This window comes from Myotis davidii, unplaced genomic scaffold (assembly GCF_000327345.1).
Source record: "Myotis davidii unplaced genomic scaffold, ASM32734v1 scaffold167, whole genome shotgun sequence".
Taxonomy (NCBI): domain Eukaryota; kingdom Metazoa; phylum Chordata; class Mammalia; order Chiroptera; family Vespertilionidae; genus Myotis; species Myotis davidii.
In genome coordinates, this window is record NW_006300048.1 from 4,686,363 (window position 1) to 4,708,542 (window position 22,180).

At 36.2% G+C, this 22,180-nt stretch overlaps 1 protein-coding gene and 1 long non-coding RNA gene across 3 annotated transcripts in view; one reads left to right on the plus strand and one right to left on the minus strand.

The window, feature by feature from the left end:
- SUPT3H (SPT3 homolog, SAGA and STAGA complex component) overlaps positions 1–11,246 on the minus strand; it is a 445,191-nt gene extending 433,945 nt beyond the window's left edge. For both annotated transcript variants that reach the window (XM_015572205.1, XM_006776406.2), the window contains exons 1-2: positions 11,144–11,246; positions 7,127–7,227 (exon numbers count right to left, since the gene is read on the minus strand). In XM_015572205.1, coding sequence (XP_015427691.1) covers positions 7,127–7,227; positions 11,144–11,185 — 143 coding nt within the window. In that variant the 5' untranslated portion in view covers positions 11,186–11,246. The remainder of the gene's footprint in view (positions 1–7,126; positions 7,228–11,143) is intronic.
- The window catches only part of LOC107185077, a 55,519-nt gene extending 36,934 nt beyond the window's left edge, over positions 1–18,585 (plus strand). The window contains exon 2 of the long non-coding RNA XR_001515997.1: positions 18,425–18,585. This is a non-coding gene — a long non-coding RNA (uncharacterized LOC107185077). The remainder of the gene's footprint in view (positions 1–18,424) is intronic.
- The last annotated feature ends 3,595 nt before the right edge of the window (positions 18,586–22,180 follow it).

Below are 22,180 nucleotides of genomic sequence, written 5' to 3' on the forward strand. Positions count from 1 at the left end.
ATAAGCAACCCGAAAAGAAGTATTCCTTGTATAAGTTATATTTTCAATATTTATTCTGTTGTCCAATATGGTAGCCACTTAGTATATATGCCTATTTAAATTTAAATTAAACTAAACTTTAAAATCCAATTGTTTAGTTGCCCATCTCATTTAATGTGCTCAATAAGTACACAGGATTAGTGGCTATCATACTACAAAATACAGAAATTTCTATCACACAGAGAGTTCTACTAGATAGAATGCTATGATGTAGACAAATAATTTTATAATTATAGGTAATTATAAAAGTTCTTCCCATAAAACTGCAAATATTTCTCTCTGCACTTGACACATGCTTTCCAAACTTCCTATGTTAATGATGACAATTACTTTTTTAAAAAAGGTAACAACTAAAAGGATAGTGTTTACTATGTGTGGGGAACAATATGATATGCTTTGATTCAATATCTCATTTCATCCTCATAAACCCTATGAGGTAGAAACAAGTTCACAATCCCTTATCTGAAAGATGTATTTCAGAATTCAGAGGTTTTCAGGTTTTATAAAGTTAATACTGTACATAAACCATAAGCTACATAACATCCTCAGTAGAGTCTAGGAAAACACTTAGCAACACAGTGGAATGAATGAGTATTAACACTAAAGTGAAGACAAACATAACTGCATTATCACTTAGGTCCTGGTTCTGCCATCATATCAGTTCAGAACAGATAGTCCCATCTTCCAATGTGGTAATTTGCAACTACACTGCAATTTTAGAATGACAGATCTGTGCATTTTTACCTATTTTTCATCACGGAACTACTAAAATGACTCCATATCCCTGAATTTCAAGAAATTACTTCTAAGATTGAACAACTGTTTTCCCCCCTGGTAATTAATTATGTACACTGTATCCTTAAACAAAAGTTCCATTTATTTTCTTTACATGAGAGAACTGATAGAGATATTTAAGTACAAATTCAAAACTGTATTTTGTCACAGTTACCAAATGACATTTTTTTTCAATGCAGGCCATTAATTCAGTTGACTCTAGCAACTTAAACATTTCCTTATTCCATTTCTGAAAGGAAAAAAAGTATAACCAACTTTCAGTTACATAGCACTTTTATGTTCTCAATCAACTTTTACATACATTTTCTCACTGTCAGGAAAGACTATGACCAATTTAGTATTATAATTTGAAAATCTTCCTCAATCGTGTTATATTTATAAACCAGTGTATATCTTAAAATATTATAAATAGATGCCTCTCACAGAAAGTAAAAGGATAAATTTATCCACATATTTTAGTGTAATGTAAATATCAGGAATTAAAATAAAATATTTAATAGTGACATAATATAAATATAAGATAAACACTTAAATATTCAATAATAATGTGGCCATATTTATATCTAAAATTATGAAATATTGCGAATATAAGCAACCAATATGGAGTATATTGAGTACATCATTTCTAAGAAAAATTATGTTTTCTCTTGGTTACTGATATGGCCTTGCTTAAAGATTTGGTGATTAGGAATAAGACATTGAAAAAAATGCTATGATACTATGAAAATAACAACTTAATCCAATACTTCTTATAAAATTAGACCTCATTTCTAATAACAGTAATTAAGTGAACAATTATTTCACTTGCACATTATTACTTCATTATTGCACACTAGTCAAACATAAACTAGTAAAAGTTCATTTGTTCACTAATTTTATACATCAAAATAAAAGTTTTATTGATTAAAATGTAGCTTAGCATAATTTGTCAAGAGCACTGACTCTGGAGTTAGACTTCATGGATTGAATCCAGGTCTTGCCAATTTGTATCTCAATTTTCTCATCCATTAAAGGGAAATAACAGAATTTACCTCATAGGGTTATATAAGGATTAAGTGAAATGGTATATGGAAATACTCAGGTATATGGAACACATTATGTTTTATACAAGCATTCACTATTATCAATAGAATTGTTAAAGCATCTTTGAAATTATAATGTATTAATGTTAGCACTTTTTACCTTTAATAATTTTTCTTTGCTCTAATTTTCTGAAAAACTTAAGTGTACTATGTAAACTCAATAACTGAAGGGACCTTGTGTCAGTTTAGTAACTTTCTACTACTAACACATATATTTAAATTTTTCTATTGACTGATTTTAGAGGGAGAGGAAGGGAGAGAGAGAAACATTAATTTGTTGTTCCACTTATTTATGCATTCATTGGTTGCTTCTTATATGTGCCCTGACCAGAGACTGAATTAGCAACTTGGGAGTATGGGGACAACACCTCAACCAACTGAGTTACCCGGCCAGGGCTATTAACTCATATATTTAAATATTAAATCTCTTTAAAGTTAGACTGAGGTAAGGGTAGAACTGGGAATATATTCTTACACAACTCATAACTTCAAAATGCTAAAAGGCCAAATTATACCATTTCACATATACAATTATGCAGTAGTCTAGTGCACAATAAATAAATGGTTGTTGCTATTTATCCCAAAAATTCCCAAGAGAAGAAGCAAATCTTACTGAGAAAATTATTAATTCAGTTTTGGACATACCAAAGTTGAGGTGCTCATGGGCATTCCAGGAAGCAATCAGAATTAGACCTAAAGTGAGCAAGCTTACCCTCAGAAGTTCATCACTTCCTCCTGTGTACTGCTATGGAATTTATCACATCGTACCACACGACAATTATGTCTCCACAACCATCCTCTACTGTCAGACTACCGTAAAGGCACGTAGGTCCTGCCATGTATGGGCTCAATAGTGTTGATTTTTTTAAAAAATGCAGAATTTGAAGATCCGTACAATTAAAAGACTAAATTTTATCATATATAAATAAAGGTCTGATTTTTTAAAATTATTCTTCATCTGTGGATTTTAAATAAGGCTGAAATTTTCATTTGGCAGAATTCTTACAAAATACAGGTAACATGTAAACAAAATCTTATTTTTTTTTATTTCATCACATGAAAATTACTAAATGTTACCAAGCAGTGAAACTCTGGCATCATTACTATGTCTATAAACCTGAAAAAGAGTAATACAAGTCAAGAAGCATATAAATAAGGAAGAGAGAATCCAATTAAAATTCTTACGAAGTTTGTTAAAATGACTATAATGTGAATTGAAAAGATTTCACTTTTTAATTTACAGGTTACTTGAGTTCAGTAACTTAAAATGAAAGGCCTCTGGACCCTGCCAGCACACGTTATTAAAAAAGCAGTGATAAGTAGCATCTAGCAAATGTGCACAGTTGTAAGTTGCTGCCATCCCCAACCCACTAGCATTAGTTTGACTGCTAATCCTTTCACTTAAAATTTGTCGAAGCACTTCCTGAAGAATGCTTCACTGGCAGTTATTTACCACCTACACTTTAAATATGGTCAATTCTATCAAGCTCCAACAGCAGAACAGACTGGCTGCCAGTTCTATATTTAATAGCAAATCATGACAATTTAATTTGTGCTTGACAACTAGATACCTGAAACCATTCCCTGGAAATGTCACTACAAAATTGTTACTTATTTGGAGGGGTAGGACCCAAGAGAAAAACAGGTCATTAGTGGTGAATGGGTGAAGAAGACAGTAGCATTAGGGATGGAAAAATAGCAATACAACACAAACAGACTTAAGAGAACTGTGAAACTGCAGCATTCACGGAATGAAATTCGTACAACACAAAATAAACACAGAGATGTAAGCCTACACTTTCTCATTTGAAATCGCATAAGCAAAGATCAAATGTATATTGATTCTAAGTTTATATAACAAAAGCCTGAAAACTTTATACCAATAGAAAATATTGTTCAATTAAAAAATATTCCCCCAATTTTGGCCCTACTTTTTTTGCTCTATGAAGCAATTCATAAGGGGAAAAAAATAACTTCAGACTATAAATGATGAATGTAACTATTAGGAGTAGCCTCTCTATGAGGTCTGAAATAGAAGGAAAATGTATATTTCTTCCAAAGCTGTAGCCAACAATAACTTTTGCATTCTGAATCCAGCCTAAGCACATTAGTAGGGAAGATGTTTGCTAAAGTATTTAATAAGAAAGTGCTGAATTTAGCTTTTATTTTATTTTTTTCTCAGTTTTCTTAAGTGGCCTGCAGTCTATCAAATGCATTAAGCAGAACCTCTCCTAAGTATAAATGATAAAAAGGAAAAAAAGCTTTATTATTATAGAGACCTGTTTCTATAGATAAAGGGTCATCGAACTTTTTCTGTAAAGGGCCAGATAGTAAATACTTTCAGCTTTACTGGCCATGTGGTCTCTATCACAAATACTCAACTCTGCCATGAAGCATGAAGGCAGAGATAGATAATAGATAAATGAGTAAAACCTTATTTTCAAAAACAGGCAGCCAGTCCATGAGCCCATGGCCATAGTTTGTTGATCACTGCTGTAGAGCATATTAATTATGTACCAACAAATATATTGCTTTAATAAATAACACCAAATTTAAAACATGATGTCTGAAATTTGCTTTAAACTGTTGCATTAAAAACAAGTGGAGAGTAGGGGAAAAGGTTAAATAAGACTGGCAAAACACAGTTATTGTTAAAGCCAGATGATGAATGCATTGGGTTCATTATACTCTTCTGTATAATATATACTAGTGGCCTGGTGCACGAATTCCTGCACAATGAAAGGAAATTAATTGGAAGGAATAGTTTAATATCGCTATTCGAACTTTCTCTATAATAGAAGTGTCATCCAAATTCACAATCGACAATGACAGATCGAAACACATGTGTGCAATTGGCGTCAGCAAGAGCTTTATATGTATCATGCATACGTGAGTCAACTTAGCCTTTTATATATGTAGAATAAACTTGCTTAATTAGACCTGCTTTCTGATTTAGCTAAACTTTTACACGGGAAAACATTTCACAGATATTTGGTTACAGTGTGAAATGTTTGCACCTGTCTATAAAGCAAGTCATGTTCCTGGACTGAAGAAACTACAAGGAGGCTAGTTGTTACTAGGGAGAGGAAGCCGGGCATTGCTATGTGATGTCATTTATCCGGATGGACACTTAGCATATTAGCTTTTAATATATGTGGATTATATATATGTTTTAAAACACAAAGTAAATCAGTAGACTGGCTCTCTACAGGAAAATGAATTTCCGCACTTTACTATAAACCTTCAAAAACACATTTGACGTTTTTAAACATAATTAACATAATACAACATAAAAGATTCTGTTTTGTTTTGTTTTGTTAATCCTCACCCAAGTATATTTTTACACTGATTTTTTTATGGAGAGTAGAAGAGAGAGGGAAAGACAGAGAGAAACATCGATGTGAGAGAAACACATCGACTGGATGCCTCCTGCACAAGCCCTGACCAGGATCTGGGCCAGGGAGGAGCCTGCAAGCAAAGTACATACCATTGGCCGGAATCGAACCTGGGACCCTTTGGTCCTCAGGTAACGCTCTATCCACTGAGCAAAACCAGCTAGGGCAACATAAAAGATTCTTAACATAAAGCTACTAAACCATAATGAAAAAACTTAAACTAATAAACTAAATATACTAAAAGTGTATAAAGGATAAACCCTCAACATTTTCCATAATTTAAAACACAAGGCCCTGGCCAGGTAGCTCAGTTGGCTAGAGCATTGTCCCGATATTCCAAGGTTACGTGTTCAGTCTCTGGTCAGGGCACATATAAGAATCAAACAATGAATGCATTAAAAAAATGGAACAACAAATCAATGTTTCTCTCTTTCTCTCATTCTTCTTCTCTCTAAAATCAGTAAATTAGAAAAAAAACTGACTCACCTCATACAACTCCCAAATTAGTACATTTATTTTATCCTCATCTCATCCAATCTCTGGTTTTTGAATATAATTACTAGAGGCCCAATGAACAATATTCGTGCAAGGGCTCGGCCCCCACAGCCCTGGCTTCGTCCAGAAGGTTGTCCGGAAGGACATCCAGAAGGTTGTCCAGCTCTCCGGTCTAATTAGCATATTACATTTTTATTATTATAGATTTTAGGGCATACATATATTATTTATGTTAACATATAATAGGTTTAGTTTTCAAATGAATTAAATAATTTTTTCTCAGTTTTAAACTCTAGGCAATAAATATTAATAGATACAACCCCCCCACATAAACATACGCTGATAAAGGTCTCCAATAATTAAGAGTGTAAAGGAAGCCTGAGACCAAAAAGTTTAATAACCTGTGACCTAAATGTTTTCAATGTTGTTTAAGGTATGTTCACCAAAAAAGTATTAGATATATGCTCAAACGCATTTTTTCTTGGAACAATAAATGCCACACAGTGGAGTCCATCCATTATGAAGGCTATTAATACACACCCACAGGAGGAAGACACTTAAACCTTCGAAAGAAACATTCTTTTAAAATTGCTGGACATGTCAGGAATAATGCATCCACGTCAGGAATAAAAGAGTTCTAATGTGTTGTCCCTCATGCACATAATTGTCTCCTGAACCAATAATAAAGAAAAACTAGTAAGTGCCAACTGACAGTCCCAATAAATACGCTATTAAATCAAGATATGCAGTCTCACTCAATGCAGGAAGCCAGAAACCAAGCGGAGAAGAGCCTTAGGCAAGAAATCTTAATGGCTGTGCAACTTTTCAAAAACTGAATGTGTTTTTTAAATATTCTAATTTTTTCCTCAATCTTCTGAAATACAGTGATTTCAAATATTATCAAAACTAAAAAGCAAATTACATTAGGCAAACAGAATTATTGTGACATTTGAGAATAATTGAGAACTCTGTAAAAACACTGCAACTATGCTAGGATATAATCTATATCAAAATTTTCTAAATCTAAAATGGGAATAAACAATTTATAACAGATAATTAGAGCAAAGAGATTTACATAAATGTTCATTCTTGTATAAATTAAACCAATACTTATTTTCCTAATACAGTACAATTGTAGCATTCTTAACTAATGCTGCCCCTTTTGTCTGCATATTTTTTTTGAAAATGTTGTCAGACAATATCATTTTTATTTAAGTACAAGTTTCCCAGTTAAGTTTTATAAATGTTGGTATTTCTATTGTCTTTTATCAACATGAATAACTTAACATAGTAATAAATAAGAGGCAGAGACATACTTACATCATACTCTGCAATTCTGAGGCAAAGCTTGCAGACTTTCCTGTACTTCTTCCACTACTTGAAGTGGCAGTAGACATTGGGCTGGCTGCAGTATTATTCATCTAAATGGAAAAGAGAAATAACACAAGATGTATTTAATTATAAATAAATGCGAGGAAAACAAAAGCAATTATAAATTACATCAAAAAGTATAGAAAATTTTAAATTTCTGATTTTTTGTGTGTAAATCTGATTTTTTTATACTTAATGTTCTTTATTAAAATGAAATAGTAAGCCCAGCCGGTGTTGCTCAGTAGTTGAGCATCAACCCATGAACCAGGAGGGGTCACAGTTTGATTCTCAGTCAGGGTACATGCCTGGGTTGTGGGCTTGATTCCCAGTAGGGGGCATGCAGGAGACAGCCCATGGATGGTTCTCTCTCATTGATGTTTCTATCTCTCTCTCTCTCTCTCCCTCTCCCTGGCTCTCTCTAAAGTCAATAAAAATGTATTTTTTTAAAAAGGAATAGTAAGGTGGAAAAAAACTGCTTAGTCATGTATGATATAAAGAATTACTCCCTTGAGTGATAAAACATTTCAATACATATTTTATAAGTAATGGGAGAAAAATAGTCATTAAAATATTTTAATAGAGCTCAGTGGTTTTCAAAATGTGTTCCAGGGAGCCCTAAGACTCACTGGCACTATTTCAGGGAGCTCCCAGTGGCCCCCAAGCATATACCTCATCAGTTCCATCCAGAACACCAGAACAACTCAACATTATATAAATAGAGTTCCAAGGGAGATTTCATTTAAAGAATAAAATTGTACAATTGTAAGATACAAAATTAGAAAATCCAAGCACAATCTAATCCCTATATGAACCAAAGCCTTAATACAAATAATATAAAGTCAATCAGTAGATCAAAGAAAGCATTGTGATACTTTATAATCTTACTAGAGTCCCAGCGCACAAATTCATGCATGGGTGGAGTCCCTCAGCCTGGTCAGCAATCGGGGCTGATCGGGGCCAATCGGGGCCAGTCGGCCAGGGGGAGGGACCACAGGAGGTTGGCCAGCCAAGGGAGGTTGGCTGTGGGAGTGCACTGACTACCAGGGGGCAGCTCTTGCATTGAACATCTGTCCCCTGGTGGTCAGTGCACATCATAGCAGCTGGCCAATCGATCGTTCGGTCACTTAGACTTTTATATATATAGACTAGAGGCCCGATGCAATAATTCATGCATAGATAGGGTCCCTTGGACTGGCCAGAGATCGGGGCCAATTGGGGCCATCTCACCCAGTCCTGATCAGGCTGATTGGGGCCAGCTGGCCAGGTGGAGGGACCACAGGAGGTTGGCCGGCCATGGGAGGTTGGCTGTGGGAGCGCACTGACCACCAGGGGGCAGCTCCTACATTGAGCATCTGCCCCCTGGTGATCAGTGTGTGTCACAGTGACCGGTCATTTGGTCGTTCGGTCGCTTAGGCTTTTACTAGTATGTATGTGTGTGTGTGTGTGTGTGTGTATATACACAAACATACACTAGAGGCCTGATGCACAAAGATTCGTGCAAGAATGGGCCTTTCTTCCCCTGGTTGCCGGCACAGCCTTCACTCCGGCTGGAGCCGCCTTTCTGCCTTCACTCCGACCCGGAGCCACCTTTCTGCCTTCTCACACTGCCCAGAGGCCCGGAGCGGCTGGGGCGGTGTGGAACACCTGTGTCGATGCAAGCATCCCACCCCTGGCCGCTCAGTGCCTGCATATGTAAATTAACCCGCTATCTTTGTTAGGTTGATTTGCATGCTCACTCCTGATTGGCTAGTGGGCATCATGAAGGTGCGGTCAATTTGCATCTTTCTCTTTTATTAGTGTAGATAGATATATAGAGATGGTTAAGTAACTCATCAATTTTAAATTGTGTGACTTTTTTCCCAATAAAATTAAGCTGACACTAATGGGAAAACTAGATGATAATCCTAATATATCCCATTTTATTTAATAACTGTCCCATAAATAAGGATTAATAAAATAATATTAAAATAGTGCAAGTAGATAAAAACATTATTACACAATAAGTGCTCAATAAATTTTAGCTATCAATTCATGGTCATATAAACCTTGCAATACTATAACTTTCTTTAAAATAAAAATACTTTGCAAATTCTAAAGAAGAATTATATTTAGAACAAAAGATAAAATAAAGCAGTGCTAAGAACTTTAATTATAGTAAACTAATTAGGAAGAGTCCAGAGTCAGACTGCCTAGGTTTGAATCCCATCTTTGCTACTTTGCTATACTTTAGGCAAGTTACTTAACTTTCCTGTGCTTCAGTTTCCTCATCTGTAAAAAGGAATAATTTCACCCTCTTAGTGTCGTTGTGAGGCTTAAATGAACTAATATGTTTACAGCAGTTCTAAGCACACAATGTTTACTTTGTTATAAACAGAAAGATCTTAAGAAGTCTCTTTCTTGATTTGCTAACAGCTTTTTTATGACAAATTTAGATTACTCTCATTTCATAATCACAAAAATTTACGAAAATTGAATATTTTCACTGAAAGATCTTATGCAATTCAACAAATAATAAGTAATTTCCTTACAAGTTCTGTTTTCACTACAGATATCACTACTGTTACCGGTCACCCTATCTCAAAAATCTGTCATTTATCTTTGACTCCTTCTCCAGCACCCTATAATCTATTGAAAGCTAAATAAAGTCTACTTTATGTTCTTAGAGGTCAAATAAATTCTACTTTATGTTCTTACATTCTCCCTCTCTTTTCTACCCTATGGCCCTTTATAAGATCTATTTATTATAGCTTCTCTCTTTCCATCTCAATTCATTCTCCACATTGCTGCCAAATTTATCTCCTGATACATTCTCTAATATGACCACTTCTATGGGTAATGTTGGCTAAAATTGATAAAGGAAACCTGAACCAGGGCCATTCACAAAGAGCTGGGATGGAAGGGCAGGGCCTTATGAAAGGCGGCTGGGGGAAAAAAAACCTACTACCAACCACTGCCTACATAGGCCATATATAAAGCTTTCGAGAAGGCAACGGGACAGAGATCTACAACAAGAGCACACTAGCTGAGTGGCTAGATGGGAAATATCTGAAATAACCTTCTGTGGCAGAACCAGCTATCTGCCAACATAATCCCTGGCCTAGTCCAAGGGCCGTAAGGGCCAGGCCAAAACCACCAGACAGAGAATGCAAGAGCAGAGAAAGAGAAGGAAAAAGTTTCACTCAAATTGAGCCTGAAAACCAAAATTCTAAAACAAATAAAGAAGCTAATGCTATGAAACACCATCATTATTATTTTTAAGTCTAAATTTGCTTTATTATTTTTCAAAAAGTCTTTTGGAATAAGTAATTTTCTACAAATAATACGGGAACTCAGCTTTAAATAAAAAATCACATCACCAATCCAAGATTGGGAAAATAGACAAGAAACCAAGAACTTCCAGGAACAGTCCTGAAGAATCAAGACAAAGTGCTAACAAAGAAACCTGGCTTTCTCAAAGACCTTAGAAAATGTTTCCCTTATTGTCCCAACAGAAGACTGACAGAGAGGTATGATATCCTAGAGAAAAGTTAAACTCAAAGACTGTATATTAACGCCAGGCTCCAAAAACAGTTATGACTTAGTTCACTCATGTTGGATTTGAAGACATGCCATTCTGTGGGATTTTCCTGTGGCCAAATGTCGTGAGACATTGTTGAAGGAATCTGCCCTTTTTTCATTTTACAAATCCAGTCACCCTGCTTTAACACTTTCTAAAGGGGAGACATTTCAGAAAGTAAATTCATATTAAAACCACAGCTTTCTTCAGTTGTCCTCCTACTGCAAATGTTTCACATCAAGAGTATTTATTGGTAAGAGGTAAAAGGTCCCAATCCTAGTTTATTATAACCACGATCATCCTTTCACAGTCAAGTTATTTAACTTTTAAATCAAACAGGTGAATAAGATTTTTCTTGACATGATGAGTTGATAGCTCATTAGAATCTTTAAAATAATTATTTCCCATACCCATTTTGTTTGATGATTTAGATAATTAACTTCTTTCGACATTAACTTCTTTACACATCAAAGTCCTATCACTCCAGTGCTTTATTTCCTTTCTCCCAGACATTTAAAAAAAAAAATGTTGGTTAAAAGCAGAAGCACTCAAGTCAATTTTCTCTAATAAATACAGTTAACATGGAACTGAAAACCTACTGTAATCTTCTCAATGGGTTAATGTCCTACAGTTGTTTTAGCTTTCCATTGAAATGCAGCTGTTTGCCATATTTTACAAAACGAATTCAGATGTGCAGATGGAGACCTAGATTATTTCAACATGCCACAGTTTAAATGTGAACCCAAGGAATAAGTTCATCTCTGATTAATACTTATATTTAAACCTGATCACTAAGCCAATAACCGATACTATGTTACACCTGTAAAATCCTGTTCCAAAATAGAAAATTTGACATCTTTTAATTTAACATAATGAGATTTAAGGATATACTCCTTTCCTCAGAAAATACTACAACAAAAAAAAATTAACTATGGTAAATCACAAATGTAAATTTTTTAAAAAAGGAATGGGCATGTTCTCTTAATAGCTCATATTTTTGATGTCTGAATGACCAAAAAAGAAATACCATGAAACATCTTTAGCTTAAAAAATAACTCAAAGAATTGGAAGTATATTACTAGTTTCAGCACTCTCAAAACATCAAAATCTGAATTGTGAAATCCATAACTCTACCCATTCATTAAAAGACAGTAGAAATTTTTTATCATTTCTACTATCTCATGCTGAGGAAAATTAATTCAGCAGGCCTATATACCGATTCTGAGCACCCGAGTCTCAATTCCAATCATTCATAACTTGAACATTTCACATAATATAAATAGAAAACTGTTATACTCAGAACATTTTCATTTTCGTAAAACTCCAAAGGCAGGAAGCAATTATGGTTAGGCCAACATTATTATATACTGCATTTTAGTTTTGTAAAAAAAAAAAAATTCAAGTTACATTATGATCTTAATTTCTCCTGTTGTAAAAAAAAAAAATAAATACGAAATGACCACTCAATCACTGAGAATTCAAAGAAAATAAATTAAAATGTACAAATTTTAAAACTTCTATACCTAGTATTTGGGATAACAATATGGTAATCTAATATATTTATATATGACCCATTTCAAGTGAACTTGGAAGGTATAAAACTCAAATGTCCATTCAATTATCTGCTAAAAGAGAAGTAACATGAATAATCCAAAGAACAGATGATTCACATATATTTATAACTTTTTTAAAAATAATCGCAATTTTTATGAAACAGCTTCTAATTGCATTTTCATAACTAAAACATCATCTGTATTCACCTACCATACAAAAAGAAATGAGCTCAGATCCTGAAATAAGATGTATCTATCATAGCACTTCTCATACTGCTTAAAAACAGGAACATTATAATTTCGATAACTAATAAACTGCCTGACATAGCTAATGTTCAATAAATGGTAGGTAAATTAAAAAATGACTGAAAGATATAACAAAGAATACAAAGATAAGAAAAACACACCCCCGCCATTTAGTAGCTTACAACCTACTTAAGTTAACAGATATACCCAATGCAATGAGCTTAGAGATACTGTAATGCACAAGATACTATGAGAGAACAGGAGGAACATCAGAACCAGTCAATTATTATGGGATAATTGTACTGAAACTTAACACTTCCTATAATCTGAAAATAAACCAAACTTAACTGTACTTAAAAAAAAACACAGAGATAAGTGAATAGCAAATCCAAACTACCCATATCTCAGAAGTGAAAGTACTTTCAAAATTGTGATGCACCATAAACAGCAATATATGATCTAAGGAAATATTCTGCCTTACCACTCATTAATTATTTTTCTTAAAATCTAATGGAACAGTAATAAGTCTTCCCAATCCAAATCAGTCTGATTCTAATTAATATGTGTAAGAAGCTATAAATATTCATAAGAAACACCTAATATTCAAAATGACAAGTTATTAGGAATAATATAAGCAAAGAACCACAATTTTAAAACAATTATCAAAGACTTAATATTTAGAGACAGAAAAACCCTTCTCTGTAATATCTGATACTACTACCACACCTGTTTCCATGTCCAGCAGTTCTATAAGAACACGACTAGTGTTCAGTCACACAAGGTCAAAAACTCCAAGACATTTAAATTGTTCAGCTCCTTCCCTGCCTACAACCAGGAACTCTGGTCCTGACATTTTTTTCTTATAAAAAAGCAACTCTAAATCAATCCCTTCCTTTTCAACTTTACCTTAATGCCTTTACTGCATTATCTTTTAAACCTCCCATCTTTCTAATTAATTCTGCAAAGTATCTCCAGAGTACTCATTCTAAATATGTTACTTCTCTAGCAGAAGCCTCCAATGGCTCCCCTTTGCCTGGAAAACAAAACTTGTCACTGGACCTCTCCAGCTTCCTTTTCTATAGCAGTCAAACCAAACATTCGCTATCTCACAAACCATCCCAGGTTCTTTTGAATCTTTATTGTTTTTCCTACTTGCAATACCTTGTTACCTCTCCACCTATCCAAGTCCTAGTGGTCTAGAAAAGCCTGACCTAAATTCATTATCACCAAGAAGCCTTCCCAGTGACACAACCATCAAGCATTATTTCTCTGACATCTAATTGTTTCAGCTTACTAATTCTTTTGGTTTAACATTAAATATTTTAGTATATACTAATTATTTTAATTTATTAATAAACCTCTGCCCAATAATCTCTCCAACTACTGGCAGGTGAGAAGTAAAAAGCCTTTATTTAGTAACTTCCTCCATTCTCCTCTAATAAAGCTAATACATCCTTTCTTGATTCCCTCCTCTTACAATAAAGGCACCCTCTCATTTAAAGCCAGTGTATCACCGGTGCTTTGGTTTATTCATTTATAATTATTTATTGGGTACTTACTACAGGCCAAACACTGTTATAAGAGCTAGGGCTAGAGTAGTGATTAAGCTAGACAGAAGAGATACAACATAATGCAGGAGAAAAGCACATAAATATAATCTGAGGTAGTGACAAATGCTTTGAAAACTAATTAAACAAGTTGACTTCAACCAGAATATAAAATCTTAACAAAAACCAAGTGACTTGAAATGTTTTAGGTTTTAAAAAGTTAACTCCAGATGCTGTGAGGATATACGATAAGGAGGCACTAGTATAGGCAAGGTAATCAGATAGAAAGTTATTGAAATTATATAGACAAACAATAACAGTGGCTTGAATTAGTGAAACAAGTAAAGATGATGATAAGTGGTCAGATTTCTGGAATATATTTTGAAAGCAGAGCTGACTTGTTGATGGGTTAGACGTGGGTGTGAGAGAAGAGCAGTCAAGGATGACTCTGAAGTTTGGGACCTGAGCAACTGGTTGATGGTGATACCATTTACTGAGATCAGGAAGATTGGAAAGGATAAAAAAAGAAATTGAGTTGGGGCCAAGTTAAGTTTGAGACAGCTATTAGATATTCAAGTAGAGATGAAATCCTACAGATGTTATAAGGCAGAAAACTGAAATAAAAGTCATGATCACAGCCCTGGTCGCTTGGCTCAGTGGATAGAGCATCGGCCTGCGGACTGAAGGGTCTTAGGTTCGATTCCAGCCAAGGGCACGTGCCTGGGTTGCAGGCTCATTCCCCAGTAGGGGGTGTGCAGGAGGCAGCCAATCAATGATTCTCTCTCATCACTGATGTTTCTATCTCTCTCTCCTTCCCCCTTCCTCTCTGAAATCAATAAAGAGAAATATATTAAAAAATAAATAAATAAAAGTCATGATCATAGGGTTTTTGTTAAGGAGAATAATTAATTTAGTAGAAACTGGTAATAAGGATCAACTAATCTCTCAAGTTCACTTTCTCCACCTGTCAATAATTTCTGCCTGTCTCAGAGGGGTATTATAAAGACAACAGACCCAACCAGCATAGCTCAAGGGTTGAACATGGACCTTTGAACCAGGAGATCATGGTATACTTCCTGGTCAAGAGAACATGCCCTGGTTGCAGGCTTGATCTCCTGTGTGAGGCGTGCAGGAGGCGGCCAATCAATGATTCTCTCTCATCATTGATGTTTCTCTCCCACTCTCCCTCCCTCTCTGTTGCGGGCTCAACAGTCGGTGTGGGGTGTGCAGGAGGCAGCCAATCAATGATTTTCTCTCATCATTGCTGTTTCCCTCTCTCTCGCCCTCTCCCTTCCTCTCTGAAATCAATAAAAAATATATATATATTTGTTAAAAAAAAAAAAAACAATGGCCACCACATAATGAGCACTCAAAAAATATATCTGAAATGAAAAGAATACCACCTGTAAACTATAAAATTCCCAATAGACAAAAAGACTTATAAACTGTGTTTCTACATACACTAGTTGGCTTTATAGGCAATTTTTTTTAACCTACAAATAACAGGATCTTAGTGACAGACTGCTCAGAGAAGTTGTATTATATTTTTCTTTAATCTCACATTAATGTAAGTTTCTATTCCATGTGCTTTCATATCCAGTACTCTTATGAAACTACTAGAAGCCCAGTGCACGAAATTCATGCACTCTGGGGCGGGGAGGTCCTTTAGCCTGACCTGTGCCCTCTTGCAGTCCAGAAGCCCTAGGGCAGTGATGGTGAACCTGTCCGACTGCCGCAAAGGCCAGAGAGGCTCCCGCCACCGCCACTGCGCTGCCAGCCATGAACTTGACTTCTGACTGAGCAGCGCTCCCCTTTGGAAGCGCACTGACCACCGGGGAGCAGCTCCTGCGTTGAGCATCTGCCCCTTGGTGGTCAGTATGTGTCACAGTGACTAGTCGTTCCACTGTTTGGGTGATTTGTACATTAGCCTTTTATTATACTAGGGGCCCAGTGCACAAAATTCGTGCACTGGGTGGGGAAGGAGTGTCCCTCAGCCCAGCCTGCCCCCTCTCACATACTGGGACCCCTCAGGCGTTGACCCCCATCACCCTCCAATTGAAGGATCAGCCCCTTGCCCAGGCCTGAGGCGTCAGGCCTGGGCAGGGGACCCTCATTTCCCCCCATCACTGGTTCTGTCCCCAGCCCAGGCCTGATGCCTCTGGCCCAGGCGTCAGGCCTGGACAGGGGACCCCCAGACCCCTCCGATTGCTGGCTCTGCCCCTTGCCCAGCTGGCTCTGCCCGCCTTTGCCCTGCCCCCCAGCTCTTAGCTCCCCCCTGGGTTTCCGATCACTGTCAGCGGCAGGGGACTTCTTCCTGCTTTCCCTTTCGCCTCCCTGCATTGTGCCTACATATGCAAATTAACTGCCATCTTGTTGGCAATTAACTGCCAATCTTAGTTGGCAGTTAATTTGCATATAGCCCTGATTAGCCAATGAAAAGGGTAGCATCGTACGCCAATTACCATTTTTCTCTTTTATTAGTGTAGATAGGATTGAGTTTTTAAAAAATTTTCTTTTGAAAATAGTTCTTAAATGTATCTACCAGATCACGCTAAAATATATAAACAACCAAGCCCTGACAAAATGGCAAGTTTATTTTCCCAATATTGTAACAGTTTTTACATAAAATCTATAATAATAAAAGCATAATATGCTAATTAGGCCGGACGTCCACCCGGACCTTACGGGCGAAGCTAGGGCTGCAAGGGAAGCCCAGGTCCCAGGTGCCAGAGGGAAGCCGGTGCTGGCAGCCAGGGGAAGGAAGGTCTACTCTCACATGAATTTCGTGCACCAGGCCTCTGGTATTACATAATTGAATGACCTAATAGCTAACTTTTCAGATATGTGCAAAATTTTGGAATCAATTATACTTCTAGTAGTTAAAGGTAAGTATATTTGACAAGAATCTCAAAGAAGGAGATCTTTTAACCATCAAAATTCTCTTCTAATCTAGATTCACATCTTAGAAATATTAAACCTTATGAGAAGTCTATATTAAATATAAACAGTAAAATCTGATGTGATTAAAAACATAGTTCATCAGAGGGGGTGCGAGACGGGTGGAGGAAGGCAAATGGAGAAAAATGGGGAACATCTGTAACACTCTCAATCAAAATAAAACATACTTCATAGAACTAAAAAAAAGGGGGATATTTACTCCCATGTAGGCATGTAAAATGTAGATGAATTTGTATAAGCGTTTCAGAGTTTATAAAGGGTCTTTAACTTGTATTAACTCACATTTTTTTCATAATCACCCTATCAGGCAACAAATACTTCTCCCCTATTAATGAGGAAGCTAAAAGTAAAAATACTGGTTGCAGGTCACAAATCTAACAGAAAACAGGCTTTGTTTCTGGTAGCTGATAACTTGAAATATCTAGTCCATGTACATACATATTTTAATAAAAATTAGCCAACCTTTTCGCATTTTAGTATCTTTATTTACAAAAGATGCTTATCTCCATTAGCAACTAAAATAATGTGAAATTACTGAAAAGTTGTACACATAGTGGTCACTGGACTTGTCATTAAGTTACCTTAGAGCAGCCGTGGGCAAACTACGGCCAGCAGGCCGGATCCGGCCTGTTTGAAATGAATAAAACTATTGAAAAAAAAGACCGTACATTTTTATGTAATGATGTTTACTTTGAATTTATATTAGTTCACACAAACACTCCATCCATGCTTTTGTTCCGGCCCTCCGGTCCAGTTTAAGAACCCATTGTGGCCCTCGAGTCAAAAAGTTTGCCCACCCCTGCCTTAGACTGATGACTTTAAAATAGGGGTGGGGAAGCTTTTTTCTACCAAATAGATATTTATAATATCATTCTCGGGCCATACAAAATTATCAACTTAAAAGTTAGCCTGCTATATTTCATCAAACATTTAATTAACTCACCCCTAATGCCTTGGCAGAGCCAGGTCAGATGAGGTTCTCCACCCCTGCTAAAAGCAAGTTCATAAATTCCTTGCTTAAAAGTAAAGCTCAGCCCTAGCTGGTTTGGCTCAGTGGATAGGGCATCAGCCTGAGGACTGAAGGGTCCCAGGTTTGATTCTGGTCAAGGGCACAGTGGGGGTGTGCAGGAGGCAGCCGATCCATGACTCTCTCTCATCATTGATGTCTCTCTCTCTCTCTCTCTCTCTCTCCCTCCCTCCCTCTCTCTTACTCTCTGAAATCAATAAAAAAAATTTTTTTTAAAAGTAAAGCTTAGACAGATGGATAAATAGCTGTAACAGACAAAAGCATAACTATGCAAATTGTCGGGAGGGGGACCTAAGACATCTGAAATTCAGAACTATAGTTTGAAAATCACTAATTTCATCCAAATCCCTCATTTTTCAGGTGAGGAAACTGAAGTCCAGAGGGGTTTCTTGAACTGCCCAAGGACACATCACTATTTAGTGATACAGCCGGGACTAAAACTGAGGTCCCCTGACACCTGGTCCAGAATTCTTTCTACTATCCCACAAGGAACATACAAATAAAAGTTGATCATAATTAACTCACAAGACCTCCACAATGTGTTTGTCATAGTGAACTTTGTTGTGAAATACCTGCCTATGCTGACTCAGTTTAGCAGTGAAGAGCTGGGCTCTGGAGTTCAAATACAGGCTCTAACATTTACCATGTGACCTTGGGCAAGTCGCATCACCTCCCTGTCTCAGTTCCCTCATCTTTAAAGTAGAAATTAAAAATACTCTTCTCATAGTTGACATGAAATAATGTCTACAAAGCACTTAGGACAGTGCCTGTATATGGAAAGCTCTCAATTCATGATGATGATGATGATGATGAATAAGCAGAAGAATCATCATCCAACCAAAAGTATAGCCTCTTGAAAACACATCACAAAGTATTATCATTAAACATGTATATTCTCCAAGAAAGAATGGTATTATTAGTAGTAGCTGTCTTTTAAAGATTCAGAAACAAATATGAAAAAAGTAAAATACTAGTAGACAGGATTCAGTCATAAAAAACCTCTACAGCATTTAAAATAGCAAAAGTGCACTTCAAGATTTTAAAATAATTTATATTTGTATTGTACTTACAATTTATAAAGTACATTCACATTTCAACTTATTGTCCCATGAATTCAACAAACACAGCAATTTTTTCAACTACTACAAATGCCAGATAGCATGCAATTTACATATTCATTATCCTCCTAACATTCAATAACCACTAGCTGTTATTAGAGGCAGCAGTATAATGCAAAAAAATAACCTGATATCAGTTCCAGAAAGAGCCTCATCAGTACCACCTATAAAGTGGGAATGACTTAATAGTTTGGATAAATAAATAAGATGTAGCATTTAGCACAACGAAAGGAACACCTCAAGTGCCCGTGAAAATGTGGGTTCTCTCTTAGCAGTAGTAAGAAATTGTTTTGTGTAGAGAATATTTTGCAACCAGATCAAGAAAGCACCATTACTGTTACTTACAGTACGGTTGGTTAAAGAAAATAATTTTGGGTAATTGTGCCTATTATACTCTATGTGCTGTTTCACAAATTAAAATTTACAACAATTTTTGCAGATATAGCGTCAGTCTTTACTGGAGGTAGTAGGTAGACAAGTTGAAACAAAACCACTTAAATATAAAATATGTGTAACACATGAAAATTTATATAATTCTCATCTGAGGCCTCCGACTACCCTGTGAGGAGGTAAGATTAGGTACTAATTCCATTTCACTGATGAGGTAACTGAGGCTCAGAGAAGTAAACAGTTAAAATCACAAAGAGAAATGATAGCAGAAAAGAACTAAACCTTGGTTTTCAGAATTAGTTTTAAGTGCTCTTTTGAACCTATCATAATGCATTTCAGAACATTAGTATCTTTTCCACATCCATTATTCAATGCCCTTAAGAGTAGAGCAAGTGACCACTGGCTGGTGTGGCTCAGTTGGTTGGGTGTCGTCCCATGCATCAGGAGGTTGCCAGTTCAATTCTGGTCAAGGGCTCATGCACAGGTTGGGGGTTCTATCAGGGTGTGCAGGAGTGGAGGGGGCAGCCAATAGATGTTGCACTCTCACATTAATGTTTCTCTTCTCTCTCCCTCTCCATTCTTTTTTCTAAAAATCAATAGGTACTCTAAAAAAAAAAAGGACTATAGAGATAGTGATATTTATGTCACTACACCCAACACACCACATGAGTTACTTCATTTATCCATCAGAGAAATGAGGGCTCAAGCAAAGCATGTCTCTCAATAAAATATTGTATTCACTATAGTATAAATTCAAATCCTATATAATAAAAGGCTAATATGCAAATTGTCCCCTCAACCAGGGGCTTGACTGGGAGTTCGACCAGGGAGCGGAGCCGGCCAGCCAACTGCCCATGGCCCCTTCCCCCAGCTGGCCCCGTCCCTGATTGCCCCACCCCCACCCCATCAGGGACAGGGCTGGCCGGCCAACCTCCTGCATCTCCTCCCCCTGGCCAGCCCAGTCCGATTGGCCCAATGGGGGCGGGCAGGCCAGACCCCACCCGTGCACGAATTTGTGCACCAGGCCTCTATTAATATAATAATGCATTTGGCTTACTATTTAAGAGAACTTTAAGCAAAATTTTTCTTTAACGTTCTAATACATAAGAAGCAGATTTCTGACTGATTTCACTATTCAACCTCACTGTAAAATAAAAACAGGCATTATTTGCAACAACAAAACTCAATCTTCTGATTTAACTGACAACTACTAACTCTTTGCAACCTCCCATACCAAAGATCACTTTTTTAGAGAGAACCAAAAATCAAGCTGCCCAAGATTTAAGGAGAAAAGCAAAATCTTTAAATTACCAGTGGCTTAAATTGACAGGTCACTTGCTAGTCTTATACTAGATATCTCATCTATTATTTAAGCTCATAAGCAATAACTTTGTCACTACTTAAAAGCAAGTACATTTCTAAGACTGCAATATAGTTAATCCTCCTAAAATTATATATTACAATTTTCAACAAACCTAAAAGTATAGAAACCATATTATTATGTGGTTCCAATTGGGGCATTTTTTATAGTAAAAGGAACTCTATTAATAACTATGCTGGGACAAATGGGCTCAAACATGACTGTCCCAGAAAAAGTGGGGTATAAGTCACCCTACATAAGAGCAATTACTTGGAATTGTATGTAATGACTTATTCTCTGTATATGCTTAATTCATGAGCTTTAAGTTTTGTTCCAGATCTAATGATTATCCTCAACCTTGAAACGAAGGTCACCATTTTACAGACATCAGGCCACAGTTAAGTTTTATTTTTAAATAAACATTTGCTTGAAGAAAAAAACAGATCTACATATTTCAAAGAACATAATCTTGCAAAATATCACCAAATTTCAGACTTATCTCTTTAAAAGTTCTGAATACTTATAAACTGATAACCACAGAACTACTTCTAAGATGGCCCAATGCTCAAATGTTAAAAACAAAACAAAACACTGTCTTTCAAACGAAAAACACTTCAAGAATAAAAGTGTTGAAAAGTTTTTGCTTAAAAACTAACCAAAATGATAAAAGATAAGAGGAAACCATGGTTACAACATAGTACAATAATGATTAAAGGAAACTCCAGTTAGTATTGTTATGGCTCTCCAAATGAATCTGGCACTAGCTGTACAACCTAGGAGACAAAAGAATGCTTTGTTTTAATTTGTCAAGCTGTAAATAACTACTAACAGATCCATGCTTTGAACTAGAGTACTTTAATGAAAGGCATTATTTGAATATAATTATGATTCCCTAAGGCAGCGATTTTCAACCTTTTTCATCTAGTGGCACACATAAACTAATTACTAAAATACTGTGGCACACCAAAAAATACATTGCATTTTTGCTGGGCTGACAAAAAAAAATAGGTATAATTTTGATGCATTCACACCAGATAGCTATTATTGTGTTGGCTGTTGTCATTTTTTTATTTGACAATCTAAGGGGAAAAGAGGTCAGTGCCCCTGACTAAAGAGTCAGGTACTGCATATTTTAAAAGTTCTTGTGGCACACCCGTGTGCCTGCGGCAGGCAACACACCCACTGAAAATCGCTGCCCTGAGGCAATAGGTGTTCCAAGAGTTGGCTTCTCTGATTTAAACTCAACCA